General features: G+C 35.1%; 2 protein-coding genes across 2 annotated transcripts; one reads left to right on the top strand and one right to left on the bottom strand.

Moving 5' to 3' along the window:
• Positions 1–1,377: 1,377 nt before the first annotated feature.
• On the bottom strand, positions 1,378–6,586 carry LOC140894773 (serine/threonine-protein kinase BSK2-like). The gene is made up of 10 exons (XM_073303385.1): positions 6,277–6,586; positions 5,863–6,083; positions 5,213–5,348; positions 4,916–5,049; positions 4,505–4,610; positions 3,626–3,711; positions 3,266–3,454; positions 2,706–2,864; positions 2,303–2,416; positions 1,378–1,995 (listed from the first exon to the last, which is right to left on the bottom strand). The coding sequence occupies exons 1-10, from the start codon at positions 6,356–6,358 to the stop codon at positions 1,744–1,746; spliced, it is 1,479 nt and encodes a 492-aa protein (XP_073159486.1). The 5' UTR covers positions 6,359–6,586; the 3' UTR covers positions 1,378–1,743.
• A 14,797-nt stretch (positions 6,587–21,383) lies between these two features.
• On the top strand, positions 21,384–23,273 carry LOC140865619 (transcription termination factor MTERF4, chloroplastic). Its single transcript, XM_073270305.1, has 2 exons — positions 21,384–21,478; positions 21,571–23,273. The coding sequence occupies exon 2, from the start codon at positions 21,613–21,615 to the stop codon at positions 23,113–23,115; it is 1,503 nt and encodes a 500-aa protein (XP_073126406.1). The 5' UTR covers positions 21,384–21,478; positions 21,571–21,612; the 3' UTR covers positions 23,116–23,273.
• The last annotated feature ends 1,863 nt before the right edge of the window (positions 23,274–25,136 follow it).

Genomic DNA, 25,136 nt, shown 5'->3' with positions numbered 1-25,136 from the left:
AAGAGGGGCCCATTTAATATGTGTGTAGGATAACATGATTGCATAAATATCTAAAATCAAGTCGCTTTCTTGAGCTCTTGATTATCTTAGAGTGAACAGTATATTTGTTCTAAATTTTTAATGATTTTCAGTGGAGTTTTATAAGTTTAAATTAAATGTATTTAATCTAAAATTTTATATATTTCATAAAAATTTAGTGGTATTCAAGATAATCATTTATAGAATTTTAAAAAGTCATTTGTTATTCAAACTTGACTTTTAAAAACTCTATAAAAGTCTAGTGGTATCTAAAAAATAGTAATACTACATATATATATACAAAGTGTTACACGTTGGATTACACAATGCACTTGAAATTACATGATTTCAAAAAATATCAATAGATTTTTTAAAACTCAATGAATTTCTATCAAGTACAACCTAATGTACAATGATAAAATGTTACAAGTTTTCTAAATATCAACAAAAAGATTTGGATGTACATTTAATTGAATAATGTCTCCAACTAATACACCCTCTCATTTCCATTAAAATTTAAAAATAGTCTATATGCAAACACTACTCTCATGTGTACTAGTTAAATTAAAAATAATCTATACAAAAATATTTGTTCTATTTCAAATTTACAAAAAAATAAAAATTATTTACGTCATTCATTTATTTTTGAATTTTGAAAACAAAAAAAAATTGCACGAAATTTAATCATATTTGATTATTTTTTTTAATTAAAAGCTTATTAGACTACACGAAAAAATATAATTTTATTGACCCATCAATTGAAATACAATAATTATTTGTAATTAGTAATTCAATATATATTATATAAAATTTAATTTTTAGTTCTTTTCTATTATTTTAGTTAATATGTCTCCTAATTTTGATTATAACTCAAAATTCATCCGATAGTGAATAGAAAATTATAAGGATAATTATATGAAATTAAATATATTAAAATTCTATTGAGTTATATTAATTGTTTAATCGCAATAAATTTATTACTATTTGTCAATTTTTGTAAATCAAATTGTCAAGTGAAAATTGTTTATATTGATAGATAAAAATATTTTAAAAAATATAATTATTTTAAATAAATATAAATAGACGTCAATGGCACTCAATTACTAATTCAAAGAAATAAATTTACATAAATTACAAAATTTATGAATTCTAGAGAAAGTTTACAAATGTCTATAAAAATCATGAAAAACAAATTTACAAGATTATGTGAAAATCTTTAAAACTCTATCAGATTCTACAAAATCAATAAAAATCTATTAACTTTACAAAATTCCATGATTTAAAAAACATCAATAAGTCTCTACAACGAAGTTAGGATAGTTTCATTTTGGGAAAATAAAAATGTAATGTAATGTGACTATATTAATTTCAGCATAACTCATTTCACCATGATAGTTTAGTTCAACATTTATCTGAACTAAATTCGAATTAAACTTTTACAAACATATTTAGGATTCCCAAATCACACTGCCTCAATCACAATTAATAAATCAAACTCTCCACAACTTTGGCCTAAAAAGTAATTTTTATACATTTCTTTGTATGGACCTACTTAACTACAACAAATACAATCATCAAACCATAGAATCTCATAAAACTTTGCAACAACCGGTTCCAACAGTTCCATACTCGATTCGGCGGACCAATCTTGCGAGTTGCATAGAAAAAATCTAAATGCATCAGCAGCAAGAAAACCAGCTTCCAAGAATACTGCAGCGTAGCAGTTCAGCTACGCCAACTATTTTGCTTCTTAGTTTCGAATGAAGCTCCATCGTTGAGCATGTCTTGAGCATCGATCTCCATTCCAAGCTTAGAAAGGGCCAGAGCTTGCACGTAGAAGGCTGTAGGCCACTCAGGCAAGCAAACTTGAGCCTGCATAGCATCCCTCAATGCTAGTTCGGGTTGGCCTATCATTAAGTAGGAAAACGCCCGTCTCACAAAAACCGTGCCAGAAGGCACAGACATCATCGATACTAGCTGTGGATAGACGGATTAGGTGAAACGGTTAACAGGTCTGAATTTTGCTGAACTTTAAAGTTGTAAATATAGTGAGGATAGAATACACCATAATACAGGATTTATGAGGTTCGACCATAAAAACCTTCATTCATGACACAGTGGCCCAAATTACTGAAACTTTATCAAAATCTATTGTTTTCGTAACACAATCGTCACCTCTTCATATGGGTAAAAAAATCTACAAGGAATTTAAAGTTCGCATGTAAAAAGGCTACGCCTTCTAAGTTCTAACTAAATAAATGAGACCAAAAAAGAAAACACAAACCTTGGAGTAGTAGTCAACTGCATTCTTGAAATCTTTGTCTCTAAATGCAACATCGCCAAATTTCTTCGTATTTAGCATATCCTGAACTTGTTGTGTCCATTCTTGGAAAGAGAGCTTCACCCCATTACAACATAAAGTGAGCGTGCACGATACAAAAATTTCCTCTCACAAACACCAAAAGTATAGGTAACAAAAACATACAATGACTTTCATTTGTTTTCATCAAGTTTGTAGAACCGAGTGTTTGTTATCATACCAAGAATTATAGTTGACAATAACAGTACCAAATACCAATCAAATTTTAAAACCACACATGAATCCCATACAACATATTGCAATTGTAGTGCCACAAAATCGAAAAATATTAGTTCCTAACAAAAATAAAGTGGGAAAATAAGCTGACCTCACTGTCTGCACCCTCTTCATCTTTATAGCCTGTTTTGAGCAAGATGTCATGAACGGCAGTAAGGTCGATCCTCGCACAAGCCTTTCCAAGAGGAGAAAACATGGTTGGGAGAACCACAGGGGTTCTTGTTAAACCCATCAGTACATGTGATGCAACCTAGAACAGCAGAGAAGAACAGTATGTTTGTAAGTCAATCTTGTACATTAAGGCATTAAGCTCAGTAGCTGCCCCCAGATGAAATTAAAAATTGTAGAAACACAACGAACAAGAGAACTCGATACAACAGCATTTACGCGAATTGGCCACAAAAGCCTACACCAATGACCGAAGGGCTAGAACTCTATTACTCTATCTTAGCTAGCATGCAAATTGACCTCTTTATAAAGAGAAAAATATATAAAACACATATAATAGAATTATAGAAGGCTTCCCTAACAATAAATTTAAAAATCTATCACGATCATATACTATATCAAATACGATTACACGGCATTTTTTTTCTCATTCCTAACAACCCTTCTCCAAGTAATAACAGATGAAAAAATGGTGAGCTTTACCTCTTTTTGCTTCTGAAGAGGTGCCGCAGCTGTAAGAACAAACTTGAAATCGGGCCTTTCTCTTGCCTCATATTGGAGGCACTTTGAGGCAAGTTCAACTAATGCAGTAGCATCTTCAGTAGCATACTGTCCTTCCAGAGACGAGTCCATTAGCAACAGAAGATTTTTTCCTCTTATCAAATCTAATGCCTGGGGAAAAAAACAGACATGCAATTTTCTAAATACTCATTAATTATACATGCACATAAGTTTATTTTCTATATTGAAATATTAATTATTTATATATTAAGGCCGATCGCTCATTTTCTATGACATAAGTTAACAAAATATTAGCACTATCAGCAAGGGAGGGGCAAATACATGGCTAGGTGGAATATGCTTTCCACTCAGAAGGTCCAGAAGAACGGTTCCGTAGCTATATATCACACTCTCTGGGATCACCCTGCCTGAAAAGGTACACATAAATGAAATAGATTGTTAATTTATCAAACAATCGAACAAGGATTCTGGTAATTTACCAAGCATGCATGATTAGTATAAAACTGCAGAGAGAAGTGTGTTAGAATACAAAGATTACAAGATTTGATAATAACCAAATAGGAACAAAACAGTACAGAGTTAAAACACAAGTAGAAAAGTTCAAATGTTTAAGTCGCTTAAGAACATAAGACATAAAAGTGAAAATAAAAATAAAAATAAAAAATCAAATTGGGCAATGGCTGAAATCTGAATATGATCCTACTTCAAGACACCAAAAATAGGAGAAGTGCATAGTGTACAGAACCAAAATAACTTGCAGACAGTTATATGAGTTCCACTTTTGATTGCCAAAATGATTAAACGAATAACTTGACTGAAGGGAAATAAACTATGAGAACTATATTATATGATTATAGAAACCTGAGAAAAAGAAAAAAAAGAAAGAAAAGAAAAGGGAGAATTTAAGGAGAGGGGGAGCCTTGTGAAACAATGAAATTCAATGCAAAACAAATTCAAGGCTGAAAAAAGGTGGGGAATGTACGGAGAAGAAGAAAATCAAATAAAAATTATGATTGTGCAGAACGCATTTTGATCGTTGTACTCCCTTCCTCTCAAACCTTGGGGATGCGGTAATACATCTAAGAAATTATTCATTTGAGTTGTATAGAATGCACATGACAATGAAACTTAAAAATTATACATCAACAGAAATTAAATAATGGGGCATTTCTGCAAGGGGTGCACCGTACATTAAGTTACCTGTCCGCAAAAATTCAGGAGGAGTGTAAGCTAAATTGGTGCTATAACTCTTTCCGTCCCTACTGTTTTTCATCAAGCCAAAACTGGATAGTCGAGGGTCACCATCCTGTACATAAACACTAATCCGATCAGACAACTAGTAAATCTCGACGTCTGTTGTTCAGTATCGACAGGTAGAGCATATTCTTTATGTTTCGATCACGATTTAGACAGTTTGTGCGTCTCAAGTAAAATGGCACCTAAGGGAGTATCATGAAGTTTAACATCCACAAAGAAGTTTGTGCTCCAGAATTGAGAGAGCAAACATAACCTCGATCTACATTTTCCCATGCATCATAAATGCAGAAAGAGACCGGAAGATTAGTATAAAATGGCAATACTTGAAAAGAAACTTCATTTTAAGCTACTAACCTCATCAAAAAGAACTCTGTAAGCATTTAAGTCGTGATAGATTTTGCGATTTTCAGAATTGCAGTAGTCAAGAGCTTGTCCGATGTGGTATGCAACTCGCACGCGCATTTCCCATGGTAAAGGCTGTTTATCCCCTACAACCAAAAAAGTAAGAACACAATAAGGGACTACCAAAAAAATTTAAAAAAACCAAATTCTAACAATGCAAAATTTTCATAGAAATAGTGGCATCATGTGCAATATAAAAGAAACAGAAATTGAAGTTCAGAAGTAAGAGAAAAACAAACATATCCATACAATGAAAGAGATGCTTTGAAAGTGTATCATTGGGCATATATTCGGCAACCAATAGGCGTTCATCCCCTTCCGCACAACATCCAATTAAGTTCACTAGTCTTTTATGTCTAACCTTGCCAACTCCAGCAGCTTCAACCTGCAAGTGAATTAGATCGAGAGCATCGTTATCGACAACGTGGTTTCAAAGTCCAACAAAATCCCTCTAAGAAACAGATTTCCATGAACATAATTATCGTCATAAATAATCATGTGGTTCAGTCATAGAGCTCGTCTGTCCAAAACAAGTGGTTTAAATTGATTGCATATCTATGATGCAAATCAAACCATATTAGTTAACAAACAAATTATCCGGTCCCAAACCATTAACCGAATTTTTGGGAGGAGGATGATATCTGTAACAAAAATCAATAAATTTAAATAACTTAACATAAATCCACCCAAAAAGATCTGAAACCATCGCACCCCAATATGCAACTGAAAATAGTATACTTGATACTAACTTATTACTGATGAGGTGACAAAGAAATCTAATTATAGGAGACATCAAATCAAAATACCAAGAACTAACTACTTTTTTAGACCACCTTAAAGAACTCAGGGAATGTGAATAAAAAGGAGAGATCAATCTCCTAATGATGAAGAAAACTCACCACAAACTGGTGAGCATCAGGCCAAGACTGCTTTGAGAAGCGCTTAATAGCAACAAGCCGATTACTTCGAAGTTTCCCTCTATAGACAACGTTAGGTGCCTTCTCCCCACTCTCTGAAACTATCAGCTCGCTGCTGAATCCATTCGTTGCTGCGCGAAGTTCTGCAAGCCCAAATTCTTTGAATGCAGGGACTTGATCTTGATCCACTGGCTCACCATTCCCTTCAACAACAAAAAAAACATTTAATGATCATGAAATAATATGTATATCCTCCAGTTTTTACACAAGAATCAATTCCGACGCATAAAACTTGTACACTGGTATAAATGTGAGAATCATCACAATCACTCGAAACCAAAACTCTAATCAAAACAGATTGACGATAAGAACAAAAAAATGAAAAACGAGGAATACCCAGATCCGGTTTTGAGTCAGGCTGTGAAGATTCCTGGTCAGGGGAGTGGACATTGGCAGTCTTGGACTGCAAACAGCCCATCTTCAGCCCTCTCACATTCACACACACGTCTGCTACACGCGTCTGTGTGTATACTATTAATATATATATACACACAAAATTTATATTTTGTGTGCAAGAATCTTGATGGGTTTACTGAAACAAGACGAATAAATTATGGAAGCAAGAGACTCAAGTGTGTGTTGGATTATTGGAACAGTGAGAGCACAGAAGGCAGAGGGAGTGGGACTTGGTGTCACATGATAACTGGATCATTGCCACGTGAAGACACTGCCACTTCTGCTTACCATCTTACAATATTTAATTATATTTATTCTTGATAGTAAAATTAAATTAAATAATTTGCAAGATATTTAATTTAAAAACATTTATTTATTTATATATATATTTTTAGAAAGTTTATTTATTTTTATAATGGAGAAATGTGTTCGCTGATCCGCATTAAGGGAGTGTTTGTAATAGATTGTGCTTTTGTAGAAGTAATTAATTTATAGATTATAAAAAAGTTAAGAAAAATCAAAAGTTGGTAGTGTTTGGAAACAAATGTGAAAATCTAAAAATCAAAGTTTGGTAGTGTTTGATAAATAAGTGATTAAAGTGATTTTAACAAGGACCTTCTTATTAGAATCACTTTTGGAGAATCACAATCACCCCATAACTAGCTTTTGAATTTCAATTAAGTTAAACATAAGCTAACACATAATCTAGGTTTAAGAAACACACAAAAATGATTTTTTTAAGCCAAAAGCTAACAATTACTTTTTTTTAGTGATTGCAAACACTCCCTAAGTAAACCTCTGAATTCACGCAAACCAACCACGCTCTAGGCAAACGTGTTGGTAGGAGGAATCGAGTATATGGTTACTGGTCAAGTGCTTATATACTCCACCACCCTGAAAGTAATTTAAACATTTATTCAGTTTTATTTGCAGTGTAACAAATTTTTTTAATATAATTGAGAATTGATTTCTAATGACAGTAAAACAAGATTTATAAGGCCCCTTAAAACGAAAAAAACATCATATGGGTAAATTGCTCTTAAATTCACAAATTTAAATAGGATTCTCAAATCTTGTTAGAAAAAATAAAAAATGCTATCGTGAGAGATTCGTAAAACCGTCTCACAAGAAACCAAATTAAACACGAAAAATGCTTATGTGTCATCTAAGCCACAAAAAAATTTCTTATACTCGGTAGCATATATATATATATATATATATATATATATATAATGATTTTTTTAAATCTATTCTCATCTCGAAAATGACATGTGAGCACATAAAGAGCGCAAAAAAAAATAATAATCTTTTTATAGATCAAAAAGTGTAAAAACATTTTCTTTGTCGGACATTACCCCATTTACAATATTTGATGTTAAGATTTGAAACCTTGTCCTGTGTTGTTAGTGTGGCTGCTCCAGTTCTTATCGATGAAATTCGGACAACATGCAACCACATTTCAAGATTTGTTATTCAATATTTGAATCGTCAAGCTAACCAACCGACACATTCGGTAGCAACGGAAGGACTATGGTCTATCTGGTTAAGTCGATGCTACTCGCAGGGTAGTGCTCTGCGGGTGACGTGGCGGTTCATGATTGGTTAAAATCAATGGATCCTACATGGGATCCATTAATTTTGACCAATCATGGGGTTACACGTCACCCGAAGGGTATTGCCCTGTGGGCGGCATGTACTAAACCGGTCTATGTTTAGGCTCTGAATCAGAGTTTGCTTACTCTATTCTTTATAACATACATTATTTGTAAATAAAAAATAATAAAAAGATTTTCGAGGTAATGAATGAATTTAAAATGTTTCTTCTTCTTTTAAAAAAATGGCCTTTTTACTTTCTTTCAAATATAGATAGCATATGTAAGTTGATAATGATTTATTTTGTTCAACATTCAGTAATTTTGTTATTGTTTTATATGAAATATCTTATCTTATACATATTAATTGTCCGAAATGTGTGGATCACAATCGAGTCATTGACTTCACTCCCGCTACCGGAATTTCATGTTGGAGCTTGGGGAGACAAAACAAAATGCTATCATTATATTGTTTTTATTAATTATATTTTTAATTCCAAAAAACAAACCTCGATTTTTACAACTTACATCATATCATAACAATTATACATCTCCTTGAAAACATCTAATTGTCAAGATTTATCGCAGTACTTACTAGGCCAAATAGACTTATATTTGTCATGTATGATTATCTATATATCTATATATTATTCAAATAAAACAGATATAAAATATAAATTTAAAAATTTAAAAATTTATCATAATTTCTTTATGACGTAGAAATCTGAAACCTCTAATTTTTTTATATGCATTAAGCAAACCGGCGACTAATGTAGCATTTCCTCGTGTCACCAGTCGAATAAAATATGTGATTTATTTGTGTTTGATATTTGTTTAGGTCTAATCATTTTAATCATTTGATGCTGCTTTATAAAGGGGGAAAAAACAAAAAACTTGACAATTTAGAATCCATGGGGTCTTCTTTCTTCGATATACTTGGCAATTAACATTTAACAGTATCAATTTAATTCTTTTGACATCACATTCCAAGTTTCCAACAATAAAATATATCTCTTATAACTAATCGATATAAATTGAGGTAGAGTTTTGAATTACACTTGACCAAAAATTAAATACAGAAGATGTGCTGTAGGAACTAATTAATTGCAATTAAAATCATTGATTTAGAATATAAATTACTTTTTTGATATCTGATGAAATATTTCGGGCTATCACCAAACCCGAGCGGTTTTTAAGAGCCCAGGTGTAGAGTGGTTCCTGTGTTGATGGACAAGAGAAGATCAAGGAAAAGAAGTAGCACCCAGGCGAAAATGAGGATGAGCACCCTTCCCGGGCCAGAGGACCATTCCCGTCTAGAGGACCTTTCCCGAGCCAAATCAGAACACGGGTCCCACAGCATGAGCATTATCTGAAAATAACATATAATAATTAGTATGTATGGACATTATCCAGAAATTATGGGAGACATCGCGTCACATTAAATGTTGTCAGTAATCACATGTCATGCAATAATTAAGGTCTCTCCAGAATTCCTATAAATATCAGGCTCTCAGGCCTGGCCATGGTACGTCCTCACGTCTTCATATTTACATACACTCAATTTTTCTCAAACTTCTAAGTCCACTTTATACATCTTAGTCTGACTTAAACATCAGAGTGGCGACGTCGGAGAACCCTCCGACGTCCCACTTACGAGTTTTCTTGTTTCTTTGTATGTAGGACATTATAGCAGAAGCAAGATGGCATCGTTCTAACTTCCCAAGTGATTACCCTCACGCCTGCACGAGAATCCATTTTATGATAATCACATAATTTTTTATGTAAAAATTTGCATGGGGAGAAAATAAATAGAAGCATTGAACAATCTCGAGCCTGATTCATCGTGTTTAGGTCTCTTATTACTGAATATTGTAAAACTTTATCCAGGGATATACTTTCTCTTCGTTTTGTTTTTATGCAGCGATCGACGAATGAAGTTGACGTTATCATGGCTAGAAAAATTGTTTCGATGACTTGTCGAAAATGATGGGTCACATTATCTCATTCATGTCTCAACCTCAATTGCTGTTATTCGTGAACACAAATCAGGGTCACAGTGAATTTTTTCAATCCCCGAAGTCTCTGGAGCCAACGGGGCAGGGGATGGTGGCCGGTGGGTGTCACCATCTATTTTATCCTTAATTTATCAAGTTTATTTTTTTAATAGTGTTAACGTTTTGTACCTTTTTATTTTATTTTTTTATGACGCGAGAACACGCAACCACTATTTTTTGATACGTATTGGGTAAACTCCCAGACTAATATTACAATAACATACAAACTAGGTTAGCCAGATAAACCACATTAGACAAGTCCTGTGTGACAGACTAGTCCAAAAAAAGTGTTGGTAAGAGGAATAAACTTCTGACATATGGCCAAAATTTCGTCTACTTACCAAATTGGACACCCCTTAGAGGGGTTCTGTCCTTTTTTAGCTCAATCAAAACCTCTCACAATTCTACTTATAATCTTTTAAAAACGAGCTTTTTAATTTAATTTTTTTTCTAAAAAACTATAAATTCATTCGATCCACATACATTAAATAAAAAATATTTTAATATTAATATTTATTTTAATAGTATTTAAAAAAATAACTATATAAACATTGTACACTAGTATTTAATAAAGTAAGACTTTTTTGCTCAACCTTTATTTTTACAAAATTTAATTTCGGATTGAATAAGCTCCCAACTTAGGTATACAGAGTGTTTGAGGCATAAATATTTGAACTACATGAAATTGATAGCTCGGCCATTTCAGTTGAAATTGAATAAAATGTTTGGTTGCCAGTTGCTACGTTAAACTCCTATAATAGTTAAACTTTATGAAGATCATAGTGTCTCTGCTTTGAATATGTTGCTTGGAACTGGTGATTTGTCTATGAAAGATAAAATTTCAGGCTCTCGTAAGTAGAGTGCTCGTCGATCGATTTGGTTTGCTTTTAGTTTTTTCGGATTTAGTAATATATAATTAGATATCAGAATTGTCTTCTTTCTGTTAGTTAAGTTCATTTTTCTACCAAAACAGTTCATTTCAATCGATTTGACAATGATTTTAATTGACAATAAAATATAGAAATATAATATATTATATTTTGAAATAATTTATTAGTCAAATCATTTAATATTAACTTTAATAAATTAAATAAACAATAATCTATTAAAAATTATTCAAAATAATTATTCGTTCACTGAGATGTATTGTGAATTCATCGGATATATTAAAAATAGTTTGACATAAAACAAATAGTGTATAAAAAATAAATAAATTTATTAATTTAATGAAATTTCTGTTTTTTCGATCGTTTCGATTTTTTATATATATAATTTGAATTAAAAATTTGATTTCAGTTCAATTTAGTGTTTGATTTCTTCGATTTGAATTTTTGGTTTTTTCCCAAAATTTGAACACCTTTGCTGATAAGATCCCTCATAAAAGTTGTGGTAGATAATACAAGCAAATTTTTTTCCTGATTAAAAGGCCGGGGTCACAATCCCAATCGCTTATTATGATTATGGTTATTAATTAAATGAACCAGGTTTACAACCTTTTTTTTTTAACTGAAAAATCAAATTCATATATCTTTCAAAACAACATTACAAATCTATTTCGGAAAGCATGAAAAAGTCTACGTATAAGAACGAGAACATGATAAAACAAAATTTGCAATCTTGTGAGCAGCAGCATTTGAGATCCTGTTGACATGCTGGAGTTTTTGAAAGGAACCATCCAAAAGTAACTCTTGTATTACTTTGATAAGATTATCATATGGGCCTAAACAATCATCACCATCTAATACTGAATGAATTGCCTCCAATGAATTAGAGTAAACCCAAACATTTGACAAATCACACAGCTTGCTGAGAGTCATTCCAAGCATAATGGCCCATAGTTCACCTCTGAAAACCGAGCTAGGATTGCGAATAGGACACGCTTTTGCCGCAGCTATCTCCCCATGTCAATTTCGAATAATAGCCTCAATTGCAAAACAACCATCCCTCTCATTATACCCGGCATCAACATCCAAACGATAATGCCCCAACGGAGGTTTCTCCTACTTAACAACCCTCCCGGGCTGTGGGGATCCGGGTTGCTAATTAAATCTTATAGAGCGATTAGTAACTAAAAATAGTTAATCTGCAAAACCGAACAATTGGCGACGCAAAACCTAACATTTGGCGACGCAAAAGCACGTCGCAAAAAGATCAACAAAATTTTTATTTTTATTTATTTTTTTTTAGAACCAAAGTGGCTCGCTCGAGCGAGCCTCACCTCTCGCTCGAGCGAGCGCCGCTCGGGTCTAGGACCCCTTGGCTCGCTCGAGCGAGCCTCGGGCTTCGCTCGAGCGAGCTGCACTCTGTCCGGCTGCTCAAAATCTAACTTTTTGCTGTCAAATAGAAGTTTGGGATGCCTCAGCTCTTCTAACAACACCATACATGAATAAAAGAAGATGATAACATCAAAACACAACCCAACATGTATATCTAATCTTTGACAAGTCACATGATCAAAGACATGCTCTTTACAACCATAATATGAAGGCTAACAAGTACTTGACAACATCATACAAAGTTCTTGTATCATTCTACCATGTTTCAACAACTCAAAGTACAAGTTGTTCTGCTAAAACTCGAGTCCTCACATGCTAAGACTCTCTCTTGAGCTATACCTGTCGCTTCTGACCAACTCCTGCCCCACCTATTGCCATGCACACATACAAAACAAAGCAATAGCCGGATACCTTCGGTGAGAATAAAATTCCAGTATAAACAATATAATGCGCGAGATAATAAACGTGAATGCAATGCATATGACAAAAGAGGCTATCAAGCTGATATCAATAAGATATAAGTTCTTGGGATCCCGAGGAAATAAAATCGTCAACAAACACCAACTCACCCAATCGAGGTGAAGTTAAATACTTTATTTTCTCTGACTTTGGTGCAACTATAGTGAGTCTTCTGGCTCTGGAAGTAAGTCTACATTCCGTGCCACTCAACTACAATCCGCCAAACGTCATATGCACTCTAGGCTTTTCAACCCTCTGTGCTTATCAGGCTGGAGTTCAAGATAAATGCAACATGGTCTGTATGCATTTAATGCTATAAAACACCTTGAGCATGTACTTAAATAAGCAAGCAAAACAATCAAATCATTTAATCACATAAAACACATAATCAACCAAGTATGGGATTAACAAGGGAATACTCAAAACAATAGCTATTTCGAGCATTCTATCCCATCTGGATTAGCTGTCATTTATACCTTTCGATGACACGTCTGAAAGTACTTCAAATCTTGCTTTAAATCCTTCTCGGTTCGAATCGAAGATCTCGAGTTCGGAAATCTTTGATATAAAGCTGAGAAATGACATATCAAATAACTAACAAGATCAGATGCAGCTCAAACCATGCTTCTGTCAAATCATACTAGCAAAGTCTTGATATTTTTCAAATCGACGGCGTAACGGCTAAAAATCGGCAACCGAATCAATATCACAATCAATCCAACAAGCAATATAACTCATAATATCTAACATATCATCACACATAACTCGAAAATCATCATAATCAGATATGATAGGGTTCTAATTTTGCTTGCTAAAATCGTATAAAATCCGAACGACAGTCTGTTTCCGAACCATCTGCGAATACGTAACCAGCACTAGCTGAAGCACATATATAATCAAAAAGAAGAACAACCCATCTTCAACATAAAAATAAAGTCTTAGAAAAGTAAATGAAACTTGTACCAAAACGAAGGTCTCAGAGCGGTGATCGCAGATATATATTTATCTGAAATTTCTGACAACCGAAACGCACAAAATCGAAGTTTTAACGGGACAAAAATGGCGTTGAGGATGGTTCAGCCGAGTTTCTGCCCTTTTCTTCCTTTTCTGATGGTTTTCACGTGTAAAATGATATAAATCAAGTGGAGAATGAGATATATATATATAGCATATTTGCACTTTAGTCCCTGAACTTTTGGCTATATGCAATTCAGTCCTCGGAAAAGCGATTTAATTCAATTTCAATCCTTATTCATTTAAGAATATTAGAATTTAATTCTAAACTCTAAATATTCCCAAATTAAATATTCTCGGATTAAAATTAAATAATCTCGGGTCTTACATTTCTGCCCCACTAAGGTATGAGTTCGTCCTCGAAATCATAAGCAAGCTGTATAGATAATCTGTATACACATAAGATAATGAAATAACAGAAAACGGAATAAGAACTCACATCAATGAAACAACTCTGGAAATCTCTGTCACATGTCTGACTTAGTCTCCCAAGTCATTTCTTCTGTGCCATGTCGACTCCACTGAACCTTGACTAGCTGAATAATTTTGTTTCTGAGCTGTTTGTCTTTATGATCAAGAATCTGAATAGGCTGCTCAAAATAACTAAGAGTCTCGTCCAGTTCAGCTTCATTAGGCTGAAGAATATGGGAAGGATCAGGCTGATACTTCCGTAGCATAGAGACATGGAATACATCATGAATACCAGACAAAGATAGAGGAAGAGCGAGTCGATAAGCAAGATCGCCTATCTTCTCGATAATCTCATACGGACCGATAAAACGCGGAGATAACTTTCCTCTCTTGCCAAATCTGACTGTACCTCTAAACGGAGAAATCTTCAAGAAAACTCTGTCTTCCTGATCAAAAGATAGAGGTCGTCGTCTGATATTTGCATACTTTGCTTGTCTGTCTTGAGCTGTTTTCATTCTTTTCTGTATAAGCTTTACCTTTTCAATCATTTCTCTAATCATATCTGGCCCAACATCAGGATTTTCTGAGATATCATCCCAATACAACGGTGATCTGCATTTCTTTCCGTACAGTGCTTCAAAAGGAGTCATCTCAATGCTCGTCTGATAGCTATTATTATAAGAAAATTCTGCAAGTGGTAATGAATCTTGCCAACTAGTACCAAAATCTAGTACTATAGCTCTCAACATATCCTCAAGTCTCTGGATAGTCCGCTCTAACTGTCCGTCTATTTGAGGATGATAAGCTGTACTCAGATGCAATTGAGTACCAAGAGCTTGTTGCAAGCTATGCCAAAAGTGTAATGTAAATCTAGGGTCTCGATCTGAAACGATAGATTTAGGCACACCATGTAATCTTACCACTTCTCTGACGTAAATTTCTGTCATCTGATCATGTTTGTACGTCATCCTGTACGGAATAAAATATGCTGATTTCGTCAAACGATCAATAATCACCCAAATGGCATCGCACCCTCTGGATGAACGTGGTAGCTGTGTAACGAAATCCATGGAAATGTGATCTCATTTTCATTCTGAAACTGATAAACTCTGTAATAGACCACCTGGCTTCTTTCGTTCAGCTTTCACCTGTTGGCAATTCAAACATCTGGATACAAATTCAGTCATATCTGACTTCATCTGTTTCCACCAATACTGCATTTTCAAATCATTATACATTTTTCTGCCACCAGGATGAATACTGGATCGACTGCTGTGAGCTTCTTTCAATATCTGCTGTTTCAAATCTGAAATATTTGGAACAACAAGTCTGTTATTCACATATAACACATCATCAGCACTGACCTGATATTCATATTGATGTCGAGATCTGACCATAGCAATCGAATTCTGAATATTCGGATCCTCTTTCTGTGCTTCTTTGATTCTTATCAAAAGTTCTGGCTCAGCTTTCATAGCATAAACACGGATAGGCTGTATATCTGTTTCAAATACTAATCCAGAAATACAACAATCTTCCACCAATTGAGATACACCTATCGTAGACAAGGATAAAGAACATACCTTTCTACTTAAGGCGTCTGCAGCTGCATTAGATTTTCCTGGATAATATTTGATCTCGCAATCGAAATCTTTCAATAAATCAAGCCATCTACGCTGTCTCATATTCAATTCTGATTGCGAAAACAGATATTTTAAACTTTTATGATCAGAAAAGATGTCAAAATTCTCACCATAAAGATAATGTCGTCATATTTTCAATGCAAAGACAATAGCGGCAAGCTCCAAATCATGGATAGGATACCGAGTCTCATGTGGCTTCAACTGTCTCGATGCATAAGCAATAACATGTCCTCGCTGCATAAGCACACAACCCAAACCCTTGTGAGAAGCATCACAATATACAACAAAATCACCCATACCTGATGGAATTGTCAATACAGGTGCACTTGTAAGCCTTTTCTTCAATTCCAAGAAACTAGTTTCACACGCTTCAGTCCAGACATACGGCATATTTTTCTGAGTCAATTGCGTAATAGGCTTCGCAATGCTGGAAAAATCTCTGATAAAGCGTCGATAATAACTGCCAAGCCCATAAAACTCCGTATTTCTGGCACTGAGGTAGGTCTAGGCCAATTCAGTACAGCCTCTACCTTGCTTGGATCCACTGAAATCCCATCACCTGAAATAATATGCCCAAGAAACACAACTTTCTGCAACCAAAATTCACATTTCGATAACTTGGCATATAATTTCTCATTTCTCAAAGTCTGTAAAATGATTCTGAGATGTTCAGCATGATCATGGACATTCTTGGAATATATCAAGATATCATCAATAAAAATAATGACAAAGTCATCCAAATATTTCTGAAATACCCGATTCATCAATCCCATAAATACTGCAGGAGCATTGGTTAAACCAAAAGGCATGACGATAAATTCATAATGTCCATACCTTGTTCTGAAAGCAGATTTAGGAATATCTTTATCTCGTACTCTCAGTTGATGATATCCGGATCGCAAATCAATCTTAGAATAGATAGCTGAACCCTCTAGCTGGTCAAACAAATCATCTATTCTAGGCAGTGGATATTTATTCTTGATGGTTACCTTGTTCAATTGACGATAATCAATACATAAGCGCATTGAACCATCTTTCTTTCGTACAAACAGTACCGGAGCGCCCCAAGGTGAAACGCTCGGCCTAATGTACCCTTTGGCCAATAAATCTTCCAGCTGATCCTTCAACTCCTTCAATTCAATAGGTGCCATTCTGTAAGGAGCTATGGATATTGGTTGTGTACCTGGCATTAAATCAATGCTGAAATCTATCTCTCGGACTGGAGGTAAACCAGGAATTTCATCAGGAAATACATCAGCAAATTCATGCACAACTGGAATATCTGTTACTGCTGGACTGTATTTCAATACATCGACTGCATAAATCAGAAATCCATCTGCCCCTCTCTGCAATAAATGGGTCATAGATAACACAGATATCAAAGGAATCTTGGCTCGAGAACCCTTACCGTAGAATTTCCATTCTGATGCCATTTCTGGTCTAAATCTGACCACTTTCTGAAAATAATCTACAGTCGCCCTGTACTTGGTTAACATGTCTATACCGACAATACAATCAAAATCTGATAATCCAAGTACTATACAATCTATATCAATCACATTCCCTTCATATTGCAAAGCACAAATTCGAATTATTCGAACAGAGATAATACCTTCACCCAAAGGTGATGAAATAGAAATAACAGTAGAAAATGGCTCAGACGATAAAGAATGCATCATAACAAATTGTTCAGATATGAATGTATGTGATGCACCTGTATCTATCAAAACATAGGCAGGATAACCATAAATAAAGCAGTTACCTGCTATGACATCGTCAGGTGCTGCCTGTGCCTGTTCCTCAGTAAGTGCAAATATTCGAGCCTGTTGTCTAGGAGGTTGAGTCACAGTCTGGCTTCCTCCTGCTCTGGTCTATTGTTGAGGCTGGAATGAATGCACTGATTGCCTTTCCGCCTGAGGTGTTGGTCGAGAAGAACTTTCACCAATAGCTCGTTGAGGACATACCTTGGCATAATGACCTGGTTGGCGACAAATATTACAATTCCGTGATACACCTCTACACTGATCAATAGCATGTCGTCCACCACACTTCCCGCAAAATACTCCTGACTCACCAGTTCTTTGCCCTGTACCAAACTGTCTCTGTCCACTAGAACTGGAAGAACTACTACCTGCTTTCTTGAACTGTTTACCTTTTGGCCTGAATCTTGAATCCTTTCTGCCACTGCTTTCTCCCTCAAATCTGGGAGATGATTGCTGAAACTGTGGTGGATTCTGTGGAATGGATGATGATATAGGCTGTGGAAATGGCTGGGGAATATACGGTGTTCCTCGTTGTCTCAATATACCTGCTTCTGCGCCCTTAGCTTTGTTCAAAGCGTCAGCAAAAGTATTGGGTCGTCCACTGTTCACAAAAATAAACACATCTGGATTTAGGCCATTGATAAACTGATCTGCCATTGCTTCGTCAGTCGCTGCTATATGTGGAGCAAACTTTAAAAGACTTGAAAATTTGGCCACATATTCTTCGATATTCAAGTTGCCTTGCCTCAAATTGTCAAATTCCGCACCCTTATCCTTCCTGTAGGAGACTGGAAAGAAACGTTGATAGAACTCAGTTTTAAATACAGTCCAGGTGATAATCGTACCTCGTTGTTCTAACGCCCATTTCGTTGTAATCCACCAGCTTTTGGCAACATCATGGAGTTGATGTATTACCAGTCGGATACGACGATCATCGGTATAATCAAGTGATTCAAACAGCTGTTCTATATCTTTAAGCCAATTTTCACAATCAACTGAATTTTCTATTCTTTTCAATTTTGGCGGTTTGAATGACTGAAATTGCTTCAACAAAGTCTCCATTGGAGTAGCAGCAGGATCCATAGGGTCAGCAAATGTACTACCCTATGCATTCTGAAGTTCAACAATTGGCGGTGGTACTGGTGCTGGTTCAGCCTGAGGAACCGCTAATGGATATCTAGTGGCCAGTGCTTTACGAGGAGGCATATCTGATTGTCAAACAGATTAGTGCATACACAATATCATATGCAGCAATTTATTCCATCCTTCTCTGATAAGCATTCTCATGCATTCTCATGAGAATTCAAGTTCTGACTGAGGATAATCTGGAATACAATTGCATATATAGCATGCAGTAGCAATAAAAGCACATAATCATGATGTCATATAATTATTGCAATATAAAGCATGCTAGCATATAATGCACATAATCAGATACAACATGTAAGCTCATGTAATATCAAACAATCAGACATACTCAATCTATCCCGCTCATCAACTTCTATCTAAATCCAGAAACTTACGCTCTGATACCACCTGTTGTGGGGACCCGGGTTGCTAATTAAATCTTATAGAGCGATTAGTAACTAAAAATAGTTAATCTGCAAACCCGGACAACTGGCGACGCAAAACCTAACATTTGGTGACGCAAAAGCACGTCGCAAAAAGATCAACAAAATTTTTATTTTTATTTTATTTTTTTTTTAGAACCAAAGTGGCTCGCTCGAGCGAGCCTCACCTCCCGCTCGAGCGAGCGTCGCTCGGGTCTAGGACCCCTTGGCTCGCTCGAGCGAGCCTCGGGCTCCGCTCGAGCGAGCTGCGCTCTGTCCGGCTGCTCAAAATCTGACTTTTTGATGTCAAATAGAAGTTTGGGATGCCTCAGCTCTTCTAACAACACCATACATGAATAAAAGAAGATGATAACATCAAAACACAACCCAACATGTTTATCTAATCTTTGACAAGTCACATGATCAAAGACATGCTCTTTACAACCATAATATGAAGGCTAACAAGTACTTGACAACATCATACAAAGTTCTTGTATCATTCTACCATGTTTCAACAACTCAAAGTACAAGTTGTTCTGCTAAAATACAAGTTGTTCTGCTAAAACCCGAGTCCTCACATGCTAAGACTCTCTCTCGAGCTATCCCTGTCGCTTCTGACCAGCTCCTGCCCCACCTATTTCCATGCACACATACAAAACAAAACAATAGCCGGATACCTCCGATGAGAATAAAATCCCAGTATAAACAACATAATGCGCAAGATAATAAACCTGAATGCAATGCATATGACAAAAGAGACTATCAAGCTGATATCAATAGGATATAAGTTCTTGGGATCCCGAGGAAATAAAATTGTCAACAAACACCAACTCACCCAATCGAGGTGAAGTTAAATACTTTATTTCCTCTGACTTTGGTGCAACTATAGTGAGTCTTCTGGCTTTGGAAGTAAGTCTACATTTCGTGCCACTCAACTACAATCCGCCAAACGTCATATGCACTCTAGGCTTTTCAACCCTCTGTGCTTATCAGGCTGGAGTTCAAGATGAATGCAACATGGTCTGTATGCATTTAATGCTATAAAACACCTTGAACATGTACTTAAATAAGCAAGCAAAACAATCAAATCATTTAATCACATAAAACACATAATCAACCAAGTATGTGATTAACAAGGAAATACTCGAAACAATAGCTATTTCGAGCGTTCTATCTCATCTGGATTAGCTGTCATTTATACCTTTCGATGACACGTCTGAAAGTACTTCAAATCTTGCTTCAAATCCTTCTCGGTTCGAATCGAAGATCTCGAGTTCAGAAATCTTTGATATAAAGCTGAGAAATGACATATCAAATAACTAACAAGATCAGATGCAACTCAAACCATGCTTCTGTCAAACCATACTAGCAAAGTCTTAACATTTTGCAAATCGACGGCGTAACGGCTAAAAACCGGCAACCGAATCAATATCACAAAACAAGCAATATAACTCATAATATCTAACATATCATCACACATAACTCGAAAATCATCATAATCAGATATGATAGGGTTCGAATTTTGCTTGCTAAAATCGTATAAAATTCGAACGACAGGCTGTTTCCAAACCGTCTGCGAATACGTAACCAGCACTAGATGAAACACATATATAATCAAAAAGAAGAACAACCCATCTTCAACATAAAAATAAAGTCTGAGAAAAGTAAATGAAACTTGTATCAAAACGAAGGTCTCAGAGCGGTGATCGCAGATATATATTTATTTGGAATTTCTGACAACCGAAACGCACAAAATCGAAGTTTTAACGGGACAAAAATGGCGTTGAGGATGGTTCAGCCGAGTTTTTGCCCTTTTCTTCCTTTTCTGATGGTTTTCACGTGTAAAATGATATAAATTAAGTAGAGAATGAGATATATATATAGCATATTTGCACTTTAGTCCCTGAACTTTTGGCTATTTGCAATTCAGTTCCCGAAAAAGCGATTTAATTCAATTTCAATCCTTATTTATTTAATAATATTAGAATTTAATTCTAAACTCTAAATATTACCAAATTAAATATTCTCAAATTAAAATTAAATAATTTCGGACCTTACACGGGCAAAGTGACAACTTTTTGGTTATTAAGATCAACTCTAGAATCATTAAAACCCAACCGGGTTTACAACCTCGATATCTGGTTGAAGTGATTATTTTCCTAATTAAAGGGACCAATCCGGGTCGTTTGTTGTTATTATTATTTTTAATTAATGAACCGGGTTTGCAACCCCTATTATCACCACCCCGGTCCATTGTTCAATCGTGTCATATAAATTCGAAAACCCTTTGACCTATTTGCCCCTCCCCTCTCCCCCAAAGCAAACCCCAATTTCAGAAGCCAACGGCCATGTCTGGCGCCTACACTTTCTTCCAATTCAGGTAACATCTTCTCTTTTATGCACAAATGTATCCGATGAATTCACAGATTTTCGGAGACTAGTTTACCCCCTTATGTATGGTAATGTTTGCAGTATTGGCAGTATTTCTCTTTATTTTGAGCGAAATTAGCTGAAATGGCCATGCTTGTGAGGAAAGTACATAACTTGAAATCCTTAGTTCGAATAACCTCCGAAAATCTGACTCTAATAGCATTCTTGAAAGACCTCCAAAATGCCCCGGTCGCGTGTTTCGAAGAATCACTTCGAAAACCTTATTCGACGAAGTCCTCAAAATTGCCCGAATATGAAATGCCCACGGTTACGTGGGGAGTGATTCAAGGCCGAAAGGAGAAGCTGGTGTCGAGGGTTATTGTTTGTGACTACTTGAAATCTGTGGGGATAATTCCAGATGAGTTAGAGGGTCTTGAGTTACCCTCCACCGTCGAGGTAATGCGCGAGAGAGTCGAGTTTTTGCAGAAAATTGGCCTCACTGTCGATGACATCAATGAATACCCGTTAATTTTAGGTTGTAGTTTGCGTAAGAACGTCATTCCGGTTTTGGGATACTTAGAAAAGATTGGGATTCCTAGGGGAAGAATGGGAGAGTTTGTGAAAAATTATCCTCAATGCCTACATGCTAGTGTAGTGGTGGAGCTTGCTCCAGTTGTTAGGTTTTTACGTGGGCTTGATGTGGACAGACAAGATATCGGTTATGTATTGATGAAATATCCAGAGTTGTTTGGTTTTAAGCTTGAAGGAACGATGAGTACTTCGGTTGCTTATTTGGTTAGTATAGGGGTTAACCCCCGGGATATTGGACCAATGGTTACTCAGTACCCCTATTTCTTGGGGATGCGGGTCGGGACGATGATAAAGCCACTTGTCGAGTATCTAGTCTCGTTGGGATTACCAAAGAAGATTTTGGCAAGAATGTTTGAGAAGCGGGCATATATTTTTGGTTATAATCTTGAAGAAACTGTGAAACCAAACGTCGATTGTTTGATGAGTTTTGGTGTTCGGAGAGAAGCACTTGCTTCAATTATTGCTCAATATCCACAAATTATTGGGCTCCCTCTGAAAGCAAAATTATCAACACAACAATACTTTTTCAATTTGAAGCTCAAGATCGATCCTGATGGATTTGCTCTTGTGGTCGAGAAAATGCCGCAGATCGTTAGCCTCAACCAGAATGTGATTATGAAACCTGTGGAATTCCTTATTGGACGGGGTATTTCTCAGGATGATGTAGCAAAAATGGTTGTTAAGTGTCCTCAATTAGTTGCTCTGCAAGTTGGACTTATGAAAAACAGTTATTATTATTACAAGACTGAAATAGGAAGGTCGGTGAAAGAGCTTGTCGAGTTCCCTGAATACTTGACGTACAGCTTGGAATCAAGGATTAAACCAAGGTACCAGAGATTACAGAGCAAGGGGATTAGATGTTCGTTGGCTTGGCTCCTTAATTGCAGCGACCAGAGGTTTGAAGAGAGATTACAAGGAGAATATATAGACGCAGAGAGCACAGGTCCAACATTTTTTATGGGTGGCAAGTTAGAGCTTCCAGGAAGTGAGATTGTATCAGAAGAAGAGGATGACAGCGACGATGAAATTCTCTATAGACGCACTGTTTCTTTGTAGCAATATTTAATTTGATTCGGCATTTTGTTTTTTGCTTACTTCACCTCTGATATGTCCATACCATTAGAAATACATCAAGTTTACCGATGCTCGAGATTTTGATGCGCTCCTATCTTTAGCATATATCAAGATGTTTTAATTTATCTTCTTTTACCTTTTATGTTTTGTATGGTTCGGGAGGATAGTATGGTTATGCTTAGCTTGAATTGATTGCAGAGCTATGTCCTGTCTTGTATTTGTAGACTATTTATGGAGCATATATAAGGTGGTTCTAGGATAACTTTTAGTCTTATTTTCTGCTTCTATTTTCCTTATTTTTGCCCTGAAGGCTGGATCCCCCCCGGGAAGGGGACATCATTTTCTTGATATAACATACTAGGTTTTCTCAGAGAATGCATAATCTGGTTCCTTGTTCATCGTTCGAATCATTATTATTAATTAATGAATTTCAGTGTTTTAAATAGCGAACTATGTGCATTCTATGCTTTAACGTTACTGGATTAGCGATTTGCACGAGTAGTGCACGCTATTCTCAGGAAAAAACGCTCTATGGCGCAAATAGCTTGCCATTAAATGTCCATGATTAGCATATTTTGGCCAAAATAAAAGGCCAAACAAGCAAGGTTGGATTTTGTTGACGCGGAAAAGGACTATATGGAGATTGCAATTGTATTTTGACATGTAACGATGAATTTTTATGGTTTCATGTCTAATTATCTCATTTATTTACTTATATATGATTATATTTCTAATTTATATTCAATAAATTAAATAATTATTATACACGAATAGCTTGCGCTATGCGTTACGTTATTTACGTCATATTTGAAAGATAGCAAACCCTCAGATTAATCGTCATTTTACTTGTGGTCCAAATTTATAGGGAAAATTCCGTCCAAAAAAAAAATTATAGGGAAAAAAAATCAAATTCATAATAATAATAATAATAATAATAATAATAATAATAACCTCGGAATCTATATTTTCTGATATCGGAAGTCGATTATAGTTTCCAGCTTATACCCCATTTTGAGTTTCAAAAGAAATCTTTCACCCTATTTCTCGAAGGCTTATTTTTCCAAGGACTTGAAGTATTGAACTATTGACTTGGCCTCAAAGTTGACTTGATGCCTTCTTGTGTTGTCCCCTCACAGATATAATGTGCTGTAATTTGATTCAAACAAGGATATTTCACCTTATTCTCAAAAAAAAGAAAAAAAAAACTCAAAAGTATATATAAAAAATGGATAATTTTTTTATTCTAAAAAAATTGTATATTTTTTCTCACGTATGAAGACTATTAAAAAATTATAAACCTCACATAAATCGATCGATAAAATATTTGTTTTAGATGCATTCTTTCAATCTTCGAACAATAACTTATTTGGATACAAATATACAATGAAAAAAATAAAAATAATATATGAAATAATTTTGTGATGCAGCTGATACATCTGTGGCATTATAAATGAAGTGGTTTTTCTGATTAGTTGAGCTGTCTCTCAGGTTATTGAATTGTGGAATGGACTTCCATCAACCCTCGAACTGCATTTTCAAGAAATTATTTAATTCGAGGGGCCTACTTTTTAATTAGAAACCACCAACAAGAACTTTATTTTATAATAATAATGTAAAAAATCTAAGTCCAAGATATTATAAAATTTACAAGACTAAGCTTGAATTTTTTTTATTGAACTTGAAGGAAAGAATAAAATAATATAATTATTTTAGAATAATGCTAGAGGTACAACCAATATATCGTACAACGATATTTACAACAATTATGTCGTGATATTTTGTTATTATCTCGTGAGATTTTGATATGATATCGTGATATTTTGCATTCAATGTATCATGAGATTTGATAAATTAAAATTTTATATTGAATTTTTTGTGGTGTAAAAATTGTTATACAAATTTGGTCGTACATGTAGCATTGCTCATTATTTTATGTTAAATTCAAGCTACCATTTTTTTATTAAAAAAATATGTCTTTACGATTTAATTTACAAACATGTTAA

The sequence above is a fragment of the Henckelia pumila genome, chromosome 4, assembly GCF_033568475.1.
Source record: "Henckelia pumila isolate YLH828 chromosome 4, ASM3356847v2, whole genome shotgun sequence".
NCBI lineage: Eukaryota > Viridiplantae > Streptophyta > Magnoliopsida > Lamiales > Gesneriaceae > Henckelia > Henckelia pumila.
This window is presented reverse-complemented; position numbering and strand designations above follow the sequence as displayed.

Bases quoted from the DNA above. Each gene is read 5' to 3' on its own strand.
- LOC140894773 (XM_073303385.1), bottom strand. From the start codon at position 6,358: ATGGGCTGTTTGCAGTCCAAGACTGCCAATGTCCACTCCCCTGACCAG. The intron at 4,611-4,915 runs GTTAGTAGCTTA...GTTTATGTACAG, and splicing joins ACAGAGTTCTTTTTGATGAG to GATGGTGACCCTCGACTATC. The intron at 3,712-4,504 runs GTAACTTAATGT...GTACCTTTTCAG, and splicing joins TCCTGAATTTTTGCGGACAG to GCAGGGTGATCCCAGAGAGT.
- LOC140865619 (XM_073270305.1), top strand. From the start codon at position 21,613: ATGGCCATGCTTGTGAGGAAAGTACATAACTTGAAATCCTTAGTTCGA.